General features: G+C 30.9%; 2 protein-coding genes across 2 annotated transcripts; both read right to left on the bottom strand.

Annotated features, from left to right (window-relative positions):
- Window positions 1–12451: 12451 nt before the first annotated feature.
- LOC129285580 (uncharacterized) lies at window positions 12452–15192 on the bottom strand. Its single transcript, XM_054921324.1, has 5 exons — window positions 14860–15192; window positions 14685–14747; window positions 14034–14520; window positions 12798–13337; window positions 12452–12564 (listed from the first exon to the last, which is right to left on the bottom strand). The coding sequence occupies exons 1-5, from the start codon at window positions 15190–15192 to the stop codon at window positions 12452–12454; spliced, it is 1536 nt and encodes a 511-aa protein (XP_054777299.1).
- A 3686-nt stretch (window positions 15193–18878) lies between these two features.
- LOC129287313 (protein PELPK1-like) lies at window positions 18879–19614 on the bottom strand. The gene has a single exon (XM_054923529.1). It carries the CDS (start codon window positions 19559–19561, stop codon window positions 19154–19156), a length of 408 nt encoding a protein of 135 aa, XP_054779504.1. The 5' UTR covers window positions 19562–19614; the 3' UTR covers window positions 18879–19153.
- Between the last annotated feature and the right edge of the window lie 2951 nt (window positions 19615–22565).

Genomic DNA, 22565 nt, shown 5'->3' on the forward strand with positions numbered 1-22565 from the left:
TATTCCTATTGGAAGAGTGACTTGTGCCTGTGGGAGTATTGGAAGTGGATTGGAAAGAATATTGCTCCTACCCACGTTTGGGACGACACTGGCTTCAGGGAGTGTTGTTTGGAGAAGATGACGAGCTGCTACAGTACTTTAACTCATCATCATGCCTGACACTGTGTGAGAGCCACAAGAAAAGTTACGAGCATCGATTTCCTTGCACAAGAAGCCGTGGCTGCTGAACTGTATATGAAGCTGAACAGTGATCAATAAGATGTACGAGAATGTAGACATTCGAGGAGATGCTTTTACTTTTTGTCAGGTCACGAATTTATTTCTGTGTTTTTTTAACGTCGTTTCTTTCATGATTGAGAATTCTTCTTTTTGTTGTAGACCGATAGGTTTTGCTGGTTTGGCAGCTTTGGAAGGAGAGGGTTGGGGATTGTTGGGTTGGAGATGTCGAGACCTTATTGGTGGAGACTTTTGTCATTTCAAACTTTCAAGGTATTAAAAATTGGACATATGTCTAGACGCTAATTTAAGGATAAATGATCTGACTGAAATTAATCGGGGTCGAACCAAGGTTGGATCAACTGCAATTAAATTATTATAATTTTAACTATATATTAATTATCTAGACAAAAATAATGTTGCAAATTGAAATTAAAAATAAATTTTAGAAAATAATAAGATTAAAAGATAACAACAGCAATAATAAAAGCTAAAAAGTAAAAATAATTATTCTTTTGAAAAAAATGAGATGATAAATGAAATTTTTTGTTTTTTCTCAGTAAAAATTTATCCTTTAAAATTTTGTGTGTGTGACATTGATAAATCTTTGCTCTAACAATTTAATGGAACCTCCTTGATTTGAATTAGGCCTATAAATTTTCTTTTGCTTAAAAAAATTTTTCCTAACCAAGGTTTTGTCATAAAGTTACTTTTATATTATCTATAGCCTTACCGTTTACCGTGTCATGCAAGGGTGCTCAAAGCTAGGGCTGTGCCAAAACTTGTGAGTCCAATCCAACTCAAACAAACTCAGTCCAATTTGGTCTAAAAAAATAATTGACTTGAAGGATTAAAAGGATTAAGACTAGACTTCATCTTTGGGTTGAATTGAACAAGAGACTAAATTGTCAGATCACTTGATCTGGTCTAGTCTTATATTATTTTAATATAATTATAATAATAAATAGGTGGAAAAATATTAAAGGCTATTAGTCACCTAGAGAATAGAGACAAAAGAAGCATGCATTCACACAATCACAAATACTCTCACTCTCACAGCCTTAGCTTGCCATCCTAGTGACTCAAGTTCTCCACCCTATGCCCTCTCCTAGCCTCACCTCATGTTAAAATAAACTGTTGCCTCTTAGATAAAAATGGGGGGAAAAATAATATATTGCACTACGAAGACTACTCTCCCAGTTCTATGTATCAAATCCAGCCTTGTTCAACTTCAGATTCTATTTGAATCAGACTTGACCACGAGTTGCCTAACCCGGTCAGTCTTTTTCATGAAAGAGATCAGACTTTAAATTATGTTGAAGTGCTATCCTATGTATCCTTTGTATAGCTTTGCACAAAACCAAACCGAATCAAAAAGAATTGATAAAAAATTGATTGGTAATCAATAAGTCTCCTTTAGTTTTTGGGCCTAATGAATTGAACGATTCAGTTCAGGTTTTGATTTTTAGTATTAAAAACCTTAACCAAATCATAACCAAACTAGATCCAAAATTTCATACTGTTTATTTATTTAATAAATTATTCCAACCTAAATTTTTCAACCCAATCCAGTAACATAACCCTTTATTTAATAAGCCCAAACCGAATAAATCCAATACACTTTTCACTGGCAAGTGGCGGCAAACACATGCTTCACTTCATGGTGGGACTATATATATGTATAGAGTAAGCAACATATCTGGCCGGTTATTATAATGAAAGTAAATTGCAACCAGTAGCAAGAAACTGACGCTGTAATAATATTTATTCACGATTCTGTTCATTGATGTCACCCTAGACAGAAGAAAGAACGATGATAACCTTGTACGAATTCTACTAACAGAGGAAATCGAAGACTATCAATCTATGACATTGGAGTACATAGCATATATATTACTCCTTCTGTTAAAAAATATAAAATATTTTTAATCTAATTTTATTTTTAATAAAATATTTATATACTTTTTAACTAACCCTATCTTTTCATATTTACCCTTATGAGACACCATATAATAAATATAAAGTCATTCATCAATAGGAATATTTTTGAAAAAATAGCAATGATTATATCTCAAAAGACTAAAAATGCTTTACATTTTTGAATATCAAACTCTTCAAAAAATGCCTTATATTTTTGAACGAAGGGAGTATATATATGCTTCTGAGTGGTGCTGCTGATACATATAAAGCATAGGATGAATAATATAAGTAAACATTTATTTTTATGTAAGCGCTAGGAGAGATGAAGATGAATGGATGGAATAGATGTTGGGATGATAAAGCTTGTGATATGGTGATGGAGGAAAAGCAATGGTGATGGAGGAAAAGCAACAACGGCCACTAAATCAACCATTTCTGATATTAATTTGAAGGTTAGGAGGGGAATAACATCATTGGGCTGACTGAGTTTTTGGATTATCATAATATGGAATTATCCATGCATAATATGGATTGGAAGGAATATTTAAATTGGGTTTAGCGGGATTTGGGATAATATTGGGTTCAGGGAGTTGTGCCTGGAGAAGATGACGAGCTGCTATAGTATACTTGAACTCATCATCATGGTGACATTGTGAGAGCCGCAAGGAAAGTTACGAGGATGGATTTCCCTGCAGAAGAATCCATGGCTGGAATATTGGATTATATATGAACCTGAACGTACAGTGATCAACAAGAATGCATATACTAGGATGCTGATCTGGTTTGAGTTTCAATGAAGGTACCTTTTCTTCTTGTTAGGTCGCGAATTTATTTTTGTGTTTTCTAACCTCGTTTGTTTCATGATTGAAAATTCATTTTTTTAGGTAGAATTGATAGGCTTTACTGGTTTGGCGGCCTTGAAAGGATAGAGATGGGACTTGGAATTATAGAATATTGAAGACTTGAAGTTGACGTTGGTTGAAAGATATTATGACGCACTTGTAGAGAAATTAAAGTCCCATAATATTTTTATTTAATTTCTACAATAAAAATGGTCTAATATATACTCATTCTGTCAAAAAATGTAAAGTATTTTTTAAGGAATTAGATGTTAAAAAATATAAAATATTTTTAGTCTTTTGAGGTATAATTATTGTTTTTTTAAATATCCTTATTAATAGTGACTTTATATTTATCATAGGGTGTTTAATGGGAATAAATATAAAAATATAGAGTTAATTTAAAAGTAGGTAACCATTCTATTGGAGGTGAGATTCTATTAAAAATGCTTTATATTTTTGAATGGAGAAAGTACACACACATCTTGAAATAAACATTCTTCTTATTCTCTGTACACAACGATTGAACTTTTTAGGGTAAAGTTTACCTTGATATGTATTTTCATTTATATGATTATTTTGGGGAGAAAACACAATCTTTAATTCCTATAATTTTATTGAGTTTTTCTTTTAATCCCTGTAGTTATTATTATTATTTTTAATCCCTATAAGGACTAAAATTATTGAAAAATGAAAACTATAGGAACCTAGAAAACAAGAGTCATCCAATTTTTTTGAAATTATAGAGACTGAAAATATCGAAAAAATCTATAGGGACTAAAAACAAAATCCAATGGAATTATAAGGATCAAAGATTTTGTTTTCCCTTATTTTGGTTAAAATTTCAATAAAAGAACTACAACAACAACAACAACAATAACAACAAGAAGCCTTTATCCCACTAGGTGGGGTTTAAATAAAAGAACTAAAGCAAATAATTTAGGTCTTATAAGAAGAAATTAAATGATATACACATTTTTTTACCTGAATTTGATATACACATTTAGATGACAAGCCATCCTAGTTTTCTTTGAAAAAGGAGTTTATTCTTCAAAGCAGAATTTAAAAAACAATTTAATTCTAAAACAATAATTTTACATTCCTAAAATAAAATAGTACAAAGAAACATTTATCTAAGTTTATATTAATGATTGATTGTTTGACAAATTTTTCCTATTAAGTATGAAGGATGACATGACAAGATATTTATGGTGTTCTTTTTATCACGACTGTTCTTAATTTTTTAACTAATTAAATGATTCTGTTTCTTTCCTTTCCTTTTGTTTTTTTGATGAGTAGACAAATATGACAGAAGTTGATCCATGGAAGGTTAAAGTTAAAGGATAATAAATTTTAGAAATTTTATTAAAGGGGCAAGGCTTTAAGCTGGATTTAACAATTTACAAGTTAATTTTTTTAGTGTTCTTTTTTTATATTCCACATGTGTTTTTTTATTGAAGGTAATCCTTTTTAAAACATAGTTGGACTTTAAATATAAGTACCTAGATGTCCTACTAAGAAATTGATCAACCCTTGTTCCCTACTTATTATTTTAGTATTCTTGGTTTTTTTCCATATAGCACTGAAGTTTTTTTTATTAATGCACATATTTTAATATTTTAAAAACTCATCATTTTCAATTTTTTAATATTCAGTTTTGATTTTTTTTAATACTCATCTTTAATATTTTAATACTGAAACTGAGTATTAAAAATCTCATAGTATGTAGAGTATTGAAATATTGATGTGGAGACTTAATTTTAGATTATAATTTACAAAAGTTGTAAATAAGAAAATAAGAAAGTATGAATTGCAATGGTGGTTTGGAAAAATGACGATTACGGCATTAATAATAATTGAAGAGTTCAAATTATTGAAATACCTTGAAAGGACCAGGAACTTTATTTTCAATTAAAATAAAAAGGAATAAGTAACCAATAGAAGATCACTCATGAATTTAAGAAAACTTAGTCCTAAATTTAAGAATGTCTCTTGTGAATAATGAAAAGTCAATTGTGAATGAATATAGTCCTTCATATATGCAATTCAATTTTGAATACATACATACATAATGTATGTATGTGTGTATATTTGATTTTTTTATTGTGTTGAAAGTAATCTTGTTGAGTCACAGTCAACATTAAACGTGGACACTATCAATCTATCCCATAACAAATAGAGCCCAAACAGCAGAAAGAAACTGAGGCAGTAATAAAATAAAATATGATTGTGTTTATTAGTTGTCACCAAATAAAAGAAAGTACAATGATAGCCTCATCCAGTTCCCCAGACATAGAGGAAATCGAAGACTATCAGTCTATTACACTCGCGTACATAGTACATATATTACATATATGCTTCGAGTGCTGATGCACATACAGCATAGGATGGATAATATAAGTAAACATGTACTTTTATTTAAGGGCGAGTAGAGAAGAATGGAATGGATGGAATAGTTGTTGGGATGATTGAGCTTGTGGACAGTAATGGAGGAAGAGAAACAATGGACAGTACTGAACCATTTCTGATATTATTTAGAAGTAGGAGCTGGGGAAGTAATATTAACACTAATTGACGGGTTGGGATTTGCAGGATCTGAAGTGGAAGGAATATTATTGGGTTGAGGGAGTTGTTGAGAATGTTACTGCCGGAAGTCCCTGAATGATGGGAGATCGAGGAAGAGTGACCTGTGGACTATGGGACTATTTGTAATGGATTGCCACGAATATTGACGCTAACCACTTGGTGGAGAATATTGGGTACGGTGAGCCTTGTTTGGAGAAGATGACGAGTTGCTTCAGTACTTGAGCTCATCATCGTGCTTGACACTGTGAGAGCCACAAGGAAAGTTAGGAGGATCGATTTCCCTGCAGAAGAAGCCATGGCTGGATAGGAAATGTATACAACGATGCTGATCTGGTTTGAGTCTCGATGAAAATTAAATGTTCTTGGTCTTTATATAGACATACGAGGGTATATGTTTTCTTTTTGTTAGGTCACGAATTTATTGAATATATCTTTTCTTTTTGTTAGGTCATGAATTTATTGATGGGTTCTTTCCTTTACCACGTTCGTTTTAGGATTGAAAATTCTTCCTTTGTTGTAGACTGATAGATTTTGCTGGTTTGGCACCCTTTAACGGAGATAGAGTTTAGGATTGGAGATATTGAATAGGATGTCGGTTGAGAGAATTTTTTTTTTCTTAATAAGATACTCAAATTTGCAATTTTAAAGAAATATGACAATTAGGTTTTAAAATATTAATTTAATGATGGTTATGTAAAAGTATATTTAAAACATAAGTAGTTGATTTGCAATTGAGATTCTAAAATTTTAAATAGATTGAATTTTTATTTTCAATTGATTTGCGAAAATTTTGTTGAGGACATGTAACTAAATTGATAGATTGAATCCTTTGATGATGACCATGATGTTAAAGAAGATAAGTTGTTACAAGTTTACTATACGAACGCCACTAGTTTTACTTGTCAATACTCGCTAGTTTGCTTTAACTCATGGCACTACAAAAAAAAAAAAAGGTTTTTGATGGTATCAAAGGATTGTCGCCAAAAGTTTGAAAATTGTCATCAAAAGTTAACTTAAAAAAAAAATGAAAAAAGCTATCTCATGCCATATCAGCTCCTCCTTGTGCCACCTCATTGACACCTTATGCCACATCACTTGCTATGGCATGTGCCATGTCACTACCACATGTCACATCACATATTCATTGTAAAATATGCCAAAAATTAAGATTTGAACCCTTGAACTTTATCTCCCAAGCTTTAAGTCTTCCTTTGTTGTCAGTTGAGTTGAAATGCACCTGTAATTATTATATACAAAATTAAATATATATTATTTAACTATATACACGTATATCAAATAATATATTATTAAAAATATATACATATATATCTTATTTTATTTTTATTTATTAATATGTTAAAATAATTTCTATGAGTGTGCATTTAGATTATATTTTTTAATAAAATATTATTTTTTAGGAAAATGAACTTAAAATGAAATAATTTTTAAATATTGAATAATTTTCTTATAAACATTTTTACCAATTTTTAAATTTTTTAAATGAAAATGATTAAGTATATAATTTATTTATAAGTATGTATTATATTAGTTTACATTAAATATTTGTTACTTTTTTTTTCCATATTTTTCTCAAAAATTAATAAATAAATTATTAAACTTTTATCTTCTCCCAAGTTAAATGCTTCCCCTTTTTTATTAAAAATAAATTTTATCTATAATTTTTTAATTATCTTAAAAATATTTTAATAAAAAATTTATTTTAATCATATAAATTTTGTTAATATTCATTTTGGACAATTATTCTTTATTATCTTTAAGATAGAAAATGGATAGACATGTGATAAACTCAAAGTAGATGCTAAATACAAAAAAATTCAAGTTAAAAATCTAAGTGGATATGTCATAATAAAAATAAAAAAATTTTTGTCTTGACTTGATCTAAATTAGTTTAGACTTTCATTAAAGTCTATTTAACAGATTCAATCTAAAGTTAATAGAGAATACTTCTCAATCACTTTACAATTTAAAATAAACAAACATTAATAAGTTTATGGATAAATTTATCTATAATTCAAAAAACTATCAAGTATTCTCTACCTATTTTATTTGTTGCTTATTTTAAATAACCATCAAATATGGAACATCTTATTTAAATAATCTTATAGTAGTAAAAAGTAAAGCTCAACAAATGAAGTAGATACCATTTGTATATTAAGTCAAGTATCAAGTGCGTAATGTGTCAAATAGTCTGCAATATCAATTGTATCTTATAACATTTATATAACTTTAACATTCTAATGTTTATGTATAACTTTAACATTGCAATGTTATTTATTTCTCATTCTATGTATAAATACCTTTAGTGGAAACAAATTTTGCCACTAAATGTATTTATAAAATATTTTTTAGTTTTTTAATTATTTTTTATGAAAATACTTTTGACGGCGACAAACTGTGACCGTGAAAAGAAATTACATAAATTATTTTTTATGAAAATACTTTTGATGTGACTGTTTGTTGCCACTAAAAGTAATCGTATAAATTATTTTTAATTTTATAATTATTTTCTATGAAAATATTTTTGGAGGCAATAGTTTGTCACTACTAAAAAGTAATTACATAAATTATTTTTAAATTTTTTAATTATTTTTTATAAAAATGCTTTTGACAGAAAAAGTTTGTCACCACTAAAAGTAATTATAAAAATTATTTTAAATTTTTAATTATTTTTTTATGAAAATACTTTTGGTAGTGACGGTTTGTCACTACTAAAAGTAATTATATAAATTATTTTAAAATTTGAATTATTTTTTTATGAAAATACTTTTGGTGGAGATGATTTTTTACTACTAAAAGTAATTACATAAATTATTTTCTATTTTTTAATTACTTTTTTGTAAAAAATACTTTTAACGGAGACGATTTGTCACCGCTAAAAGTAATTATATAAATTATTTTTAATTTTTTAATTATTTTTATGAAAATATTTTGGGCAGCGATAATGATTTTTAGCGGCAACAATTAAATATCATCACTGAAAAGGGACCTTTGGTGGCGATAATTAAATGTTGCCACTAGAAGTAGACTTTTAGTAGCAATAGTAGTAACTTTTAATTGTTGTAGCTAAAAGTTAACCTTTGACAACAACTTTTTTTTTTTCGCTGCTAAAAGTCACCATCAAAAGTCATTTTTTTTATAGTGTAGGTTTGGCAACTTTTTTTTTAAGGTATGAAAAATATTAAAGAAGGATATGAAAAAGATCTAAGGTTAGTATTGAAAATATTAAAAAATGACTATTAAAAAAATCAAAGTTGAGTAAAAAAAATGAAAGATATAAGTATCAAAAATCAACTCAGAAAATTTTTAATTCCAACCAAAGATCTTGGTCCTTTAAAATTTCTCATATTCACAACCTTTATAAGCAAAATAAAAATTAGGTCCCAAAATATTAATACAATGATCGTTAGATCTTCAACAAAATTTTTTGAAAAATGATTTGCAAATATCAATATTTAAATAGATGCAAATGATACAAAATAGTATACAATTATATTTGAAACATAAATACCTGATTTGCAATAGAGATTCCTAATTTTGCAACATTCTAACATTTTATTTTTTTAAGAACATTATAACTTTTTAATTTTAAAGCTAATTCAATTTTTGGATATACTATATATATTCTAGGCTTGGAAGCCTTAAAGGATAGAGTTGGCTACAGGAGAAAATTGAGGTGGAGGTTGGTTGAGAGATTATTACATACTTTTAAATTAGTCTCATATTGTTCATGTATTTTTTTAATTAAAAAATAGTCTAAACATATAAATAAATTCAGATAGAAGTGGAAAGAAAAATATTTAAAGAACAACAGGTATGATCTCATTAAGTAAGGTTGATTGCATGCAAAGAAAAAATATGTGATATATTATTGAAAAAAATAAAAAAAAATTATTTTACTTATACTATTTTTAATAGACCGAATATCTAAATGACATGTCACGTTATAAATATTTAATAATTAATAATATTTCGTGTTGGTTTATCTAACAGGGTACATCGAGTTAGTACGTGTACTAGTCTATATAGCATTTAACATGCTAAGATAAACTTTGAGTTGTAAAGTAATTTTATTAATGGCGGCGACCTGATGAGCTAGGTTATTTCATTCCATAATGTAGTGGGGATACTATACCCTAGGTGCATGATAATAAGCCACCTAACAAGATTAATTACAAAGATCAAGCAACCTGGGAATAATAAAACTTTTACTTCTTTAAATTTATCTTAATTATCAATTTAATCCTTCAAATTTAAGTTTTTTATCTATTTAGTCCTTTAAATTTTTAGTAATTATCTATTTGGCTCTTATTATTTAAAGAAGAGGTAAAACTATTAAAATTTGGTAACATGAATAATAAAAAAATTGATGACAATCATTTAAATTAATAAAAAGAATGTAATTATTTAGATAGGGAAAAAAAAAGTCAGAAATTTTAAAAAATATATGAACAATCAAAACCCAACATAAAGGACTATGAAAATTAAACTGATTTGAGGATTAATTTGTTCTTATTTAACTGCATATATATGTTAAGTTATCAATATATTTTATATATTAAATTAATTTAAAGGTCTACTTGTATTTTCAAACATAAAGACCTAACGTGATAATCTGAAAAACAATTTAAGAGATTAAAATGATAAAAAAATAAACTTTAGAGACTAAATCAATAATTAAGATAAATTTGAGAAATTAAAAGTTTTATTATTAATTTTTTTTTAATTTTTTTGCTACCCAAAGTATTTCTATTGTCGGTAGTATGAGACTAATCTCTTGAGAAATTTGAGAGCCATTTAAGGTGTTACTCTCTCTCAAAAAATGTTTTTTTCATACACTTATACGTGTCTAGAAATTGAACCTATAAATGCTATTTAAGAGGCTCATATTGCTATTATCTGTGCTACATTCACCCGGTAAAAAACATATTTTTAGGAACAGATGAAATCCACTAAATACATCTTAGGCCTTACAACATGGCTAGATTTCTATTGGCTTAAGAAGAAGTTCGTTTTGTCTCAATATTGGCCCCCACAAACGAGGAATGGGTGACATCAGAATCTTCGGTTTGGATTTGAAAGCCAAATGCTTTGAGTGAATATAAACCTCTAAAATTTCATGTTATGTGAATATTTTTTTTAATTTTAATATATTTTAATATAATTGTAAATATTTTAAGTACTTAAGTTAAAAAATTGTATATATTGTTTTGAAAATTCACATGGCAGCTCTATTTTGGTTATTTTAAGTTAATTTATTAATATTTTGATATTAAAAATTGTCAATAAATACTATAACCAAGGCCTAGTGCAATTAAAGTCCATTTTCCTATACTTGTATCCAAAATATTTACATTTGAACCAAAAGTATATGGAAGAAATTGCAAAAGACAGATTTGGAAAATGCTGTGCTCTCTCAATGTGAGGAGCCTGTACAAAACAATTGATTATATAGAAAAAATGTACTGTAGAGTTAGTTACAGCACAAGGACCACATTAGCCCTATTCTATAATGAGAAAGAATTAGCTACTATACAGACCAAGAAGGAAATAATATACAAATGGATTGCAAATTAAACTTTGGGCTGTTTGGTCTTCTTAGACTTCTTCTTTGATGGTTCAGTTAACATGAGCCTAGATATATGTTTAACATCTCCCTCAAATGAGAGGTGAGCAAAGTGAGACCAAGTTTATCTCGGAGAAAAAGAAATCAAGAGGAAGGAAGAGGCTTGGTCAATAAGTCTGCTAATTGATCCTTAGAAGGAACAAAACAAACAGCAAGTGACTTAGCAAGTACGAAATCGCAAACAAAATGTGTGTCAATCTCAATATGTTTAGTATGTGCATGAAAAACCGGATTTGAAGCTAAAGCAGAAGCATTAATATTATCACACCAAATGATAGAAGTTGGTTGTGAGACTAATCCAAGTTCACCAAGCAACAACCGAAGCTAAACAAGTTCTAATATTGTATGAGCAAGGGAATGATATTCAAACTCAGCACTAGAACGAGCAACACCTGACTGTTTCTTTGAGGACTAAGAAATCAATGAATCACCAAAGAACACAAAACAACCACCTGTGGATTGACGATCGTCTAGATAAACTGGCCAAATTTGCATCAGAATATGCAAAAAGATCAAGACAAGTAGATTTCTTAATATGTAGACCAATATCCATGATTCCTTTAAGATAATGTAGAAGTCATTTAATTGCATGCTAGTGTAGCAAAGTTGGAGCTGATAAGAACTGACTAAGTTTGCTTACTGTAAAAGACACATTGGGCTGAGTGTTTGCTAAATATTGTAGAGAACCAACAACATGGCAATAGTCAGATGCTGAAGGCAAAGGAGCACTATTAAAAAGAGTGAGAGTATGACCTGGAACCATTGGAGTAGTGTAGGTAAAGGAATCACTCATGTTACACTTGCCAAAAGATCCATAATATACTTGCCTTGATTTAGATAAAAAAAAATTCATCACGCGATACCTTAATTCCTAAAAAGTAATGAATGGGTCCCACATCCTTAAGAGAAAATAACTCATTAAGTTTGGATATAAACTGAGTCATGCTTTGGAGATTGTTACCAGTAACCAGACTATCATCAACACAAATGAGTATTATCAAAATCTGATCACTATTCTCAAAATGAATAAAGAGGTATCACTCTTACTGTTATAAAATTGCCATAACAAAAGAGTAGATCGAAGACAATCAAACCACGCTCGAGGTACCTGTTTTAGACCATAAAGTGCCTTTCTCAATCTGCAAACATGATGAGGTTTGTGAGGATGAATGAATCCTTCAGGTTAGACCATGTAAATAGTCTCATGCAACATACCATTCAAAAATGTGTTATTAATGTCTTGCTGCTAGACACTCCAGTTATGGGAAGCTGTTAAAGCAAGAACGACGCGAACAGTGGATGGCTTAATCACTGGATTATATGTTTCACTATAATCTATGCCAGGTTGTTGTAAGTATCCTTTTACAACAAGACATGCTTTATATCAATCAACAGTGTTATTCGACTTGAACTTTATCTTGAATATCCATCAACAGCCTATAAGATTGTAAGAAGAGTGAAAAGGAACTAAATCCCAAGTATTATTGTGTATAAGAGTTGCATATTCATCAAACATTGCCTTCTTCCAATGAACAAGGTGTAAAGCTTCATTAGCAGAGCATGGTTCTGTATATAATTGTTAAGGATCATACTGACTGACTCCACGTAAGGTTGCTTGGGTTTGAAAATTCCCCTTTTACCACGTGTCACCATAGGATGAGTGGGCATCATATGCAGTGCTCGAGAATCATTACTAATCAAACTTGGACTACGTTGGGCAGTTGAGGAAGTGTTATCATGTGGACTGGAACGTGAAGAAAGTGATAATGTGTTGGCCATAGTGTAGGAAGGAATTATATGGGCTGGTTCAGATAAATAAAGCCTATCAGGAATTAAAGCTAGTCCAGGTGATAGCAAGGATGTATTGACACGTGCAGTAGAAGTTAAAGTTTTTGAATTCTTATCAACATTTGCATAGGAATTATCTGAAGCGACTTCCTCTGTTTTAGCACTTATAGAACAGAGCATAGGAGATGGAACTAATAGAGAGTAAATATGATCAACTATTCTTCTAGGTTGTGAGGAGATTCCTACAAAAGGAAAATCAGCTTCATTAAACACTACATGGCGTGAGATAAATATGCGGCCAGATGGACTCAAACACTTGTATCCCTTATGGGAAGGACTAGGACCTAGAAAAGTGCATTTTTCTGAGCGAAATTCCATCTTATGTTTATTATAAGGCCGGAGACATGGAAAACAAGAACATCCAAAAATCTTAAAGCCTCCATAATTTAGTTTAGAATCAAAAAGAACTTCAAAGGGTGATTTTTGTGTTAACACTGGTATAGGAAGACAATTAATTATATAAACTGAATTCATGAAAGCCTCCCACCAGTATTGAAGTGGCATTGAAGCTTGTGCTAGCATGGCTAAACCCATTTCAACAATATGGCAATATTTATACTCAACCCTTCTATTTTGTTAAAAAGTATGTGGACAAGGATATCGAAATAAAATTCTTGAATCAGTTAAGGTTGAAGTGAAACTACAGAATTCTCCACCCTAATCACTCTGGAGAACTTTAATTTTTTGGTCTAACTGATTCTCTACTAATTTTTGAAATTGAATAAAAGAAGACAGAGCTTCACCCTTAGAACGGAGTGGATACAACCACGTAAATCGACTGAAATCATCCACAAAACTAATATAATATTTAAAACTAGATTTAGAGGAAATGGTTGTAGGTCCCCATAAATCAGTGTAAACTAGTTCCAGGGGAGCTTTCGTGGTAGAATCAGATAATGAAAAAAGTAATTTATGCATTTTAGCAAGTTGACATGCATTGCAAAAATCAAGAGCAACAGTATTATCAAGGTTGATATTACAATGCTTTAATAGTTCCTTAACGGTTTTACAAGAAGAATGACCTAATCTCTTATGCCATGTTTCTAAAGTAGCTAACAAAGCAACAGGTCTATCATCATGAGCTGAATCATAAAGTTGATAAACATAAAGCTCGCTATCTATCTTGTATAAACCATCACACCGTGTCCCTTTAAGCAGTTCCTTGCCCATTCTCAGATGCTTCACAACATAATAAACACCAAGGAATTGAATTAGTATATCATTATCCAAGACTAATTCAGAGAAACTAAGCAGATTTTTCATTATTGTTGGGACCACAAGAATATCCTTTAGCAATAACTCTGATGAACCACATTTAAAATAACCTGAAGTATGACCAGAGATAGGCAGACTTGCGCTATCACCAACTGTTAATTTACCTGTCACTATTTGAGCACCAGAAATAGAATTACCATTGAGATTTGTGACATGGTTTGAAGCTCCACTATCTAAATACCAAGCTGGATCCTGAATTGTTTTAGGCGAAGCATAATAAGCTGATAGAGTTGATCTCTCATGATATACATAATTTCCATTAAAGCAATAGAAACAATCATCAACCACATGACCAGGATGACTACACAGTTGACACTTCACTTTATTGTTATTATTTTTATAACATCCCCGACTACGATTGCCACCTCAGCCGTTACCATCTCGACCTCAACTAGAGAAATGCCAAGATCCATGAGAACCTGAATGTTCAGTACTGGAAATAGATCGATTAGTTTGAAAACTTAAATTAGCAAACATTGTACTTACTGTGTTAACATTGTTAAGGTGTTCGATATGCTACTTATATGTCACAAGAGATGAATGTGAATCAACCCATGACAAATCAAGTTTATCGACAAGATGTACAACAATAGGAGTATAATTGGCATCAAGTCCAGCCAATGTTTGCATGACAACATCAGGTATTAGTAAGGGATGCCCAGCTAATGCCATATGGTCTGCCAGTAGCTTCAACTTGCTGAGATACTCTTCCATTTGAAGAGAACCTTTTCGAGTACTATGAAATTTAGACTTCATCAGAGTAATACGAGCTCTAGTGTTAGAAAATGCTAGATCGGTGACTACTTTCCAAATTTGTGCAGCACTTCGACAGTGTAAAACTTGAGTTGAAATATTAGTTCCCATGGACCCAAGGAGCTAGCCATATATAAGCTGGTTTGTAGCTTGCCAATCTTCAAAGGCAGGATTCACAACAACATCGTTACCATCAGCTACAAATTTTAGAGGAGGAATCTTCATTCATGTAATAAATCCTTCTAGTTTGTGTCCTTCAAGAACAAAGAGAACAAAACGACTCTAGAGGAGGTAATTGGATTGGTCCAACTTGATTGATCCAGCCTGATTAAGGCTGTTGAGGAGTGGTATTGTTTTAGTTTGAATAGCAGCAACAGAAGGAATGACGGTATTGATTTCTGGTATGGAGGTGGAAGAGGAAGAAAAGGATGGAATGGCAGAAGTAGCAAAAAGAGGCATAGTAGAGGAAGTGAAAGTAGGTGAGCTGGTGGTTGAGAGAATTAGAAAGGTTGCCATTGATGATGTCTGTTTTGATACCAAATTGCAAAAGACAGATTTAGAAAATGCTGTGCTCTCTCAACGTGAGCAGCCTGTGCAAAACAATTAATTATATAGAGAAAACGTATAGCAGAGTTAGTTACAGCACAGGGACCACGTTAGCCCTATTCTATAATGAGAAAGAATCAACTACAATACAGACGAAGAAGGAAATAATATACACATGGACTGCAAATTAAACTTTGGGCCATTTAGTCTTCTTGGACTTCTTCTTTGATGGTTCAGTCAATATGGGCCTAGATATATGTTTAATAGAAGATAAGTTAGGAAAATGTATTAAAATGACATAAATTTTTACAAGTTATTATTGAGCATGGAAGACTCGGTTGGAATCAAGAGCCATGACTTTGAACGATCTATACATGTTTCTTCACAGACCATTTTTCCTTCACAAAATAAGGAATCTCTTTTGCAAAAATTCTTGTTATGAGGGTTACAAATTAGGGTATGAGAGTGGTAGCAAACTATTAGAAGTGTTGTTATATTGGCAAGGTTTTTCTTTACAAATTATATAGTTAATCTCACTAAAAAAAATCTTGTTTTTAATGGTTTCAAACCATTCAACTAATAACTTGGGGCATTGTTTGATCTTTATACGTGGTGAAGATGAGCTAGGCCATCAAATAATTAAACATCTACGTCTTTTCTTCATTGGGTTAACGTAAATATGGTCTGTAATAATACATAAGAAATTCGTATAAGAATAAGAAAAACACTGTCCTAAATCTCATACCAATCCGAAAACAAAAGGATCAAATGACATAGCAACAACTCACCATCACATGTATAGGAATGTACCAAAAACAATATCCAATATTTTAAAAATAGAAACCTAATATATAGGACGAGAACAAATGGCACAGAAACTGAATGAAAACAAGTAATTCTTATTCTTTCAAAACTGAGGTGCATTACACAGACAATAATGGCCCTATTTATAGTTCTGAGATTGTGAAACTAAAGCATACAAAATAAAAGGGAGGTTACAGGAATTAAGGGGAGGTTACAAAGAGTTTGTTATGCTCCATTATGTAACTTCTGTTTCTGCTCTTTTATTTTTCCGTTTCAACAAACTTCATTTCTATCACAGGAGTAGTATCAATCGACAACAGATCTCAGCAACTATCGTAGGATAAGAACACTATGCTACTCAAGAATCTGGCTGTGTGAGTCCAACGTAACAACTCTGAGCATCAGCTTGGTTTCCCGACATTTTCTATTGTTTGTCATCAGTGGAGACACTAGTTGATAGCCACGAGTATGATGGAGATGCATTGCTTGATCCCCGCCACTGCATCATCTAGGTTCAAGAATTTGGGTCATCTTCACCATTTCCTTCGAATTGAAGCATATTGAGATACTATAGGTCTGCATCTAAAGAAAGAAAATTATATTCTTGATCATTTACTCAAGTGTGGAATGGCTACATGCCCTCCAGTACCAACACCAATGGTGGAAAATCCTACTATTTATCGAAGAGTAATAGGAGCACTACAATACTACTTGGTAAACGCTAGACCAAATATTATGTTTGTTGTAAATAAGCTCAACTAGTTCCTTCATTTACCAACAGACCAGCATTGGCAAAGCAAGGCTATTCATAAAACCGAGTAATCATTTTACCTTAAAAGGCTTCTCGGATTCTAATTGGGCTGTTTGTGTTGATGGTCGTCTTGTGTTTTTCTTGGTGATTCATTGATTGCATGGTCTGGGAAAAAACATAGAGTTGTTGCGAGATCGAGCATAGAGTCAGAGTATATATCGTGTGTTGGCTGATTAATTGCAATTGAATTCACCTGGTTCCAATTTCTGTTCTCAGAAATTTGTTTCAAAATTCCTCATATCCCAGTTGCTCAGTGCGGCAATTTGAGCGCATCTGCCTTGGCTTCAAATCCCATCTTCCACGCTCGAACAAAGCATATTGGATTGGATGTTCACTTTGTTCGTGAATAAGTAGATGATTACTATGGTCGTGAGCCCATCATATACTAGATCTGTGTACATTATTCTTTTATTATTTGTTCTGTGTTCTTATCTTCTGTTGTACATATGGCCTTAGGGTTGTCTTGCTCTCTATATAAGGAATAATAAATATAGGGCGCTGTCTGCCTCCTTTTACAATTTCCATATCATATTATCTTATCTGGATCCTGTGCCAGATTATCGTTGGATCTAGAAAGTTATATTTAGCCCTTAGGATGAGGGCTTTACTACAATCCATGCCAAAACTCGTAAAGGTCACAATATATATTTTATTATTCAATCACTTAATTATGGCGGCTGATGCATTCAATTCGCCGGATTACATGCATATTTGATAGAGCGATAGACTCCTTTGCAATGGAGAGAGCAGCCAGTCTTCATATAACATGTTTGATAATCTTTGGTCAGCTAAGGTATTGTATAATAATTAAAAGAGGGCGTGTTAACTTTTTTTAAATTTTCGGACCCCCTTTTTAAATTTTGACATTTCAAATCTCATTTAAAATTCATATATTTGAAATCATTTGTATGGGTAGTTTCAAAATTTCAAATAAAGAAGATAAATAAGTTGAGATTTTAAATGAAAATAAAAAATAAAAATAATAAATTTATCTTTATTTTTTAATTGACAAAGAGTAAAAATAAAAGATGAGAAAAGATATGAGAATCATAGAGATATTAATAATGAAAATATGAAAAAAAAATGAGATGTTTAAAGTGACTTGGATGGAATTTGAAATTATGAAGGAATTGTAATAAGAAATGGATTTGGATTTGATTCAAATTTTCAAATCCAAATTCATAAATTTTTGTGTATTCAAATAAAAGATTTGGACTAAATCCAAATCTAAATCCAAATTTCTTATCAATCCAAACACACTAGTAATAATGTTGTGTTTGCCTCAATTCTTTACAATTATTTGGATAGCCTCTCTTATAATAATCATTATTTCAATATAAGCATATTGATACGATTTTATTATTGAATGTAATCATGTTTATTTGACCATAATCATGAGAATAGCCTTCCTCTCATAGAAAATCATCATGCCTTAAAAATTGAGAATTTAGGTTGATGACCTTTATACATGTCAATCCTCATTTTAACAATCTGTATCACTCCATTGCTTTCCTCTCACAAAATCTACATACGATCATTATAATTTGAATTCATTTTATTCTTCATCCATCTATTACATCCCGTTCTATTCCTTTGCAACAACCATTCAGAGTTTAAGAAATTAAAGTATCATATATTACCAATCAATAACAATAAACTCATACTAATATTAAAAGAAATACAATGCCTTTTAATTTAACACCGAACCAAAAAGGGGGGAAAACCAAATGACATGAAGCGACATAAAAATCTCCTAACATATAGAAGTCCAAGGATGCAACAATGGAATCCGACATTGTATTTGTATTCTATATATATATATATATATGCTGGCATGCTTCAGAGTAGTAAGGACCATATCGAGCAACCAGCATGGAATGAACACATAAATAAAGCAACCTCTTTCTGAGATTAGTTAGAAGGAGGAGGAGAGAAGAATGGGATGGAGGGCATAGTAATTGGAATAGTGGGAATAGAAGGAATGTTAGGCAAGGGAGGAAGTGTGGCTTGTGGCACTTTAGGAATGGTGGGCATAGAAGGAAGAGGAGGAAGAGAATTGGGTTTCGGCAGATTTGGGATATTTGTTGGCAGAGGAGGAATGTTATTTGTTGGGATTGAAGGCAAAGGTGGCAATCCTGTTGGCTTAGGCAAGTTACTTGGAATTCCAGGCATGTTTGGTATCGAAGGCTGTGTTGTTTGCAGTAGTTGACGAGCTTCTACCACACTCGAACTTATCATCGTGCTTGACACTGTGAGAACCAGAAGGAATAGCACCGTGATGATGGATTTCTCAGAAGAAGAAGCCATGGCTTGAATCATGAACTGCACAAGAAGAAGAAAGGTATATGAGAGAATTAATGGTTTGGTTTGAGTTGTGATGAGAATCGGTGCGGTTGTTATTGGTGTTTATATAGATATAGATGTAGGTAGGGCATGTGTGGTTTGGAGAACTACATATGAAGAGCCTTCGAGATTTTCTGGTAGTTCACCAGTTCTGTGTCTGTATTCTTTTTGGTTGGACTATTATGGTTGGTGACCATATCAGAACTCTCAAGTCACAACATTCAAAAGCAGGATGCGCAACCCTTATATTTTAAAAGTATATTAAGAGGGAAAAAGGGAATAAGTGCAATTTTTAAAATCTTAAAAATTGGAATATATTATATTTAAAATTAGAAATTAATATTTTATTTATCTTAAGAATTATTCTGTCTGCATTTTTTTAAGGGTAGACTTTAATATTTTGTTTATTTTAAATGAAAAGTGCAAAAATGATATTATTTAGGTCATCAATATCTCATTATAAAGGTTGCAAAAAATTAAATTAGATATTTTAATATTATATACCTTGTTTTAATTATTTTCTGTCAAAAAATCTCGTTTTAATAAACAAAAACTTAATTAAACTATATTCCAAAGACAAAAATTAGAATGTGCATATCTCATTAAGACTTAGATTAGAATGGGATCAAGTGACATTAACATTATAGCTCAGGCTGGTTTATTTAAACCTGTTCTGCAATTGGATTTGAATGATTTTTTTAAAAAAATTTAAATGAGAATTTAATAGAATAAAAGAGCAAATTGGACCATAAACTATAGATCCAAGAGTTTGGGATCCTAAACTTTTTTTTGATGAAATGTTCTTCTTCAACTTTTGAAAATAATGCAATCTAGTCTTCACCATTAAAAAAAAGTTAATTTTAACTATTAGTTAACTAAAAAATAAAATAAAATGATATAAAAAATTATAAAAGATGGCCAATAAATTTTTTTAGCCATTTTCTGTAATTTTTTGGGTCACTGTTTGTAATTTTTGGATCCTTTACTTTGATTTTTTTTGGTTATTTTCTGTAATTTTTGAGATCTTTTTCTATTATTTTTTTTATTAATTAACAATCAAAGTTATTTTTTTGTTAATGGTAGGAGTCAAAACATCATTTTAAAAAATTAAAGGAAAAATGTAATACTAAAAATGAGTTTATGATTTTAAATATTTCTCGACATTTACAGGTCAATTCGTTCTTTTACCTTTTTATATATTAATGATGTTAAACAAAATAAAAAGTATTGAATCTATTATTTACCAAACAAATGTATTGACTCTATTTTTAAAATATATATGAATGAGTCTCAGATTGTGCCATTAATTAAGTTGAATATCAACATTGTAATTTCTTAACTTTTTAGATAGGATGTGGTCTCGGCCATCCAAATAATATACTATGTTTTTTTTTTGATCTGCTATTCTCATAACCTTATTTGCAATCCTTAAAACACGTATTTGCAATAAGTAAAATTCATTAATTTGTGAAGGAAAACAATTTTCAAGTAATGGATATTTTGACAAACTTTTTCTTTACAAATTAGCAAATCTCACTCGCAGATTTTTTGTTTTGAAGGTTTCAAATCATGAAATGATTTAAACCATAGTTCACTAACTTGAGTTTGGATGGGTGAATTTAGATTGTAAATTGTAAATTTGAATTTAAAATCTTATATTTGAAATCTCACATTTGAAATTTATAAATTCTAAATTCTATATTTAGATGATATAAAAATTTTTAAATTATAATATTAAAATTCTTTGTTTGGATCTTAAATAAAATTTTAAATTACAAATTTTATGTTTGAATTTAAAAACAACTTGGACTATGTTGGTGGTTTACTCTTGAACAAGGGTGGCAGCCAGTTCTTTGTTGATTTTGACAGTCCAAACTTGGATAACGTTAATGGTTTAGTCTTGATTGGCATTGACAAATTAGTCTTGAGCGGCATTGGTGGTCCAATCTTGAACAAAACCTACAAATTAGCATGAGATGATGATAGTAGTCTAAGGGCTACAGATTGGACCTTCATGACCACACTAGACCATTCCTTATTAATGGCAACATTTGGCATAGGATGGTAGACTGATGCCCGTTGGATGTGTCGGACTAGCACCAAGCGATGGCAGTAGACCAACATTGGATGACAAAAGTGGATCAACATTAAATGATGATGACAGCAATGGATTAACATTGGGTGGTAAAGGAGGGTGATTGAAAGTGAATTAAAATTTAAAATTGCTAAACCCAATTAACACTGGCAATTCGATCCTGGTCGAAGTTTGGTCTCGATCTTGGTCTTAGTCAAAGTTGGTAATGCGTTCCCTATTGAAGTCACTAGTATAGTCTTGGTCAACACTAGCTATCTAGCCTCAGTCACATTGGTGGTTCGATCTTGGTCGGCATTAGTTGTCAAGTCTCAGTTGAAGGTAGTTGTGCAATCCTAGTTAGCACCAATCGTTTGGTCCTAGTTGGCGTTGGAGGTCTGATCTCCATTGAAGGTAGTCATGTAGTCCCAATGGTGCTAGCTATCCAATCTCATTCATAGGTAGTTGTGCAGTCTCGTTTTATGCTAGTAGTTCAGTCTCGGACGAGGCCAGTGGTCTGATCCTGATCATCACTGGTTGTTCAATCTTAGTTGGTGATGTTGAAGTCAAGAAAGCAGCAAAATCGATGAACAAATGTGAAGGAGGAGAAAGGCTTCCATGAAAATTTGAAATAATAAGAGTTTAAAAAATGTTTAAATTACAAAAAGATTGAAGTAGAATTTGAATTTGGATTTGAGACAAATCTAAATCCACACATTTTAATTGCCCAAATAGTGGATTTGGCTCAAATTTAAATTTATATGCATCCAAATGTAACATAAAGGATATTTGGTCTTTATTTTAAAATTCTAAATATTTTAGTCCTTATTTAAGTTTAACTCAATTTTTTTTTGTCCTTTAACTTCATTTCCCCGTATTTTAAGATGACATGGTTCGTGCTTAAATGCT

This window comes from Prosopis cineraria, unplaced genomic scaffold, assembly GCF_029017545.1.
Source record: "Prosopis cineraria cultivar Desert tree isolate PC_DT_omini unplaced genomic scaffold, ASM2901754v1 PC11, whole genome shotgun sequence".
Lineage (NCBI taxonomy): Eukaryota > Viridiplantae > Streptophyta > Magnoliopsida > Fabales > Fabaceae > Prosopis > Prosopis cineraria.

Coding starts and splice junctions, on each gene's coding strand:
- LOC129285580 (XM_054921324.1), bottom strand. CDS start 15,192: ATGGGAACTAATATTTCAACTCAAGTTTTACACTGTCGAAGTGCTGCA. Junction 13,338..14,033: donor TAAGGAACTATTAAAGCATT/GTAATATCAACC, acceptor GCACTTTTCTAG/GTCCTAGTCCTTCCCATAAG. Junction 12,565..12,797: donor ACCTTACGTGGAGTCAGTCA/GTATGATCCTTA, acceptor TTGTTGTAAAAG/GATACTTACAACAACCTGGC.
- LOC129287313 (XM_054923529.1), bottom strand. CDS start 19,561: ATGATTCAAGCCATGGCTTCTTCTTCTGAGAAATCCATCATCACGGTG.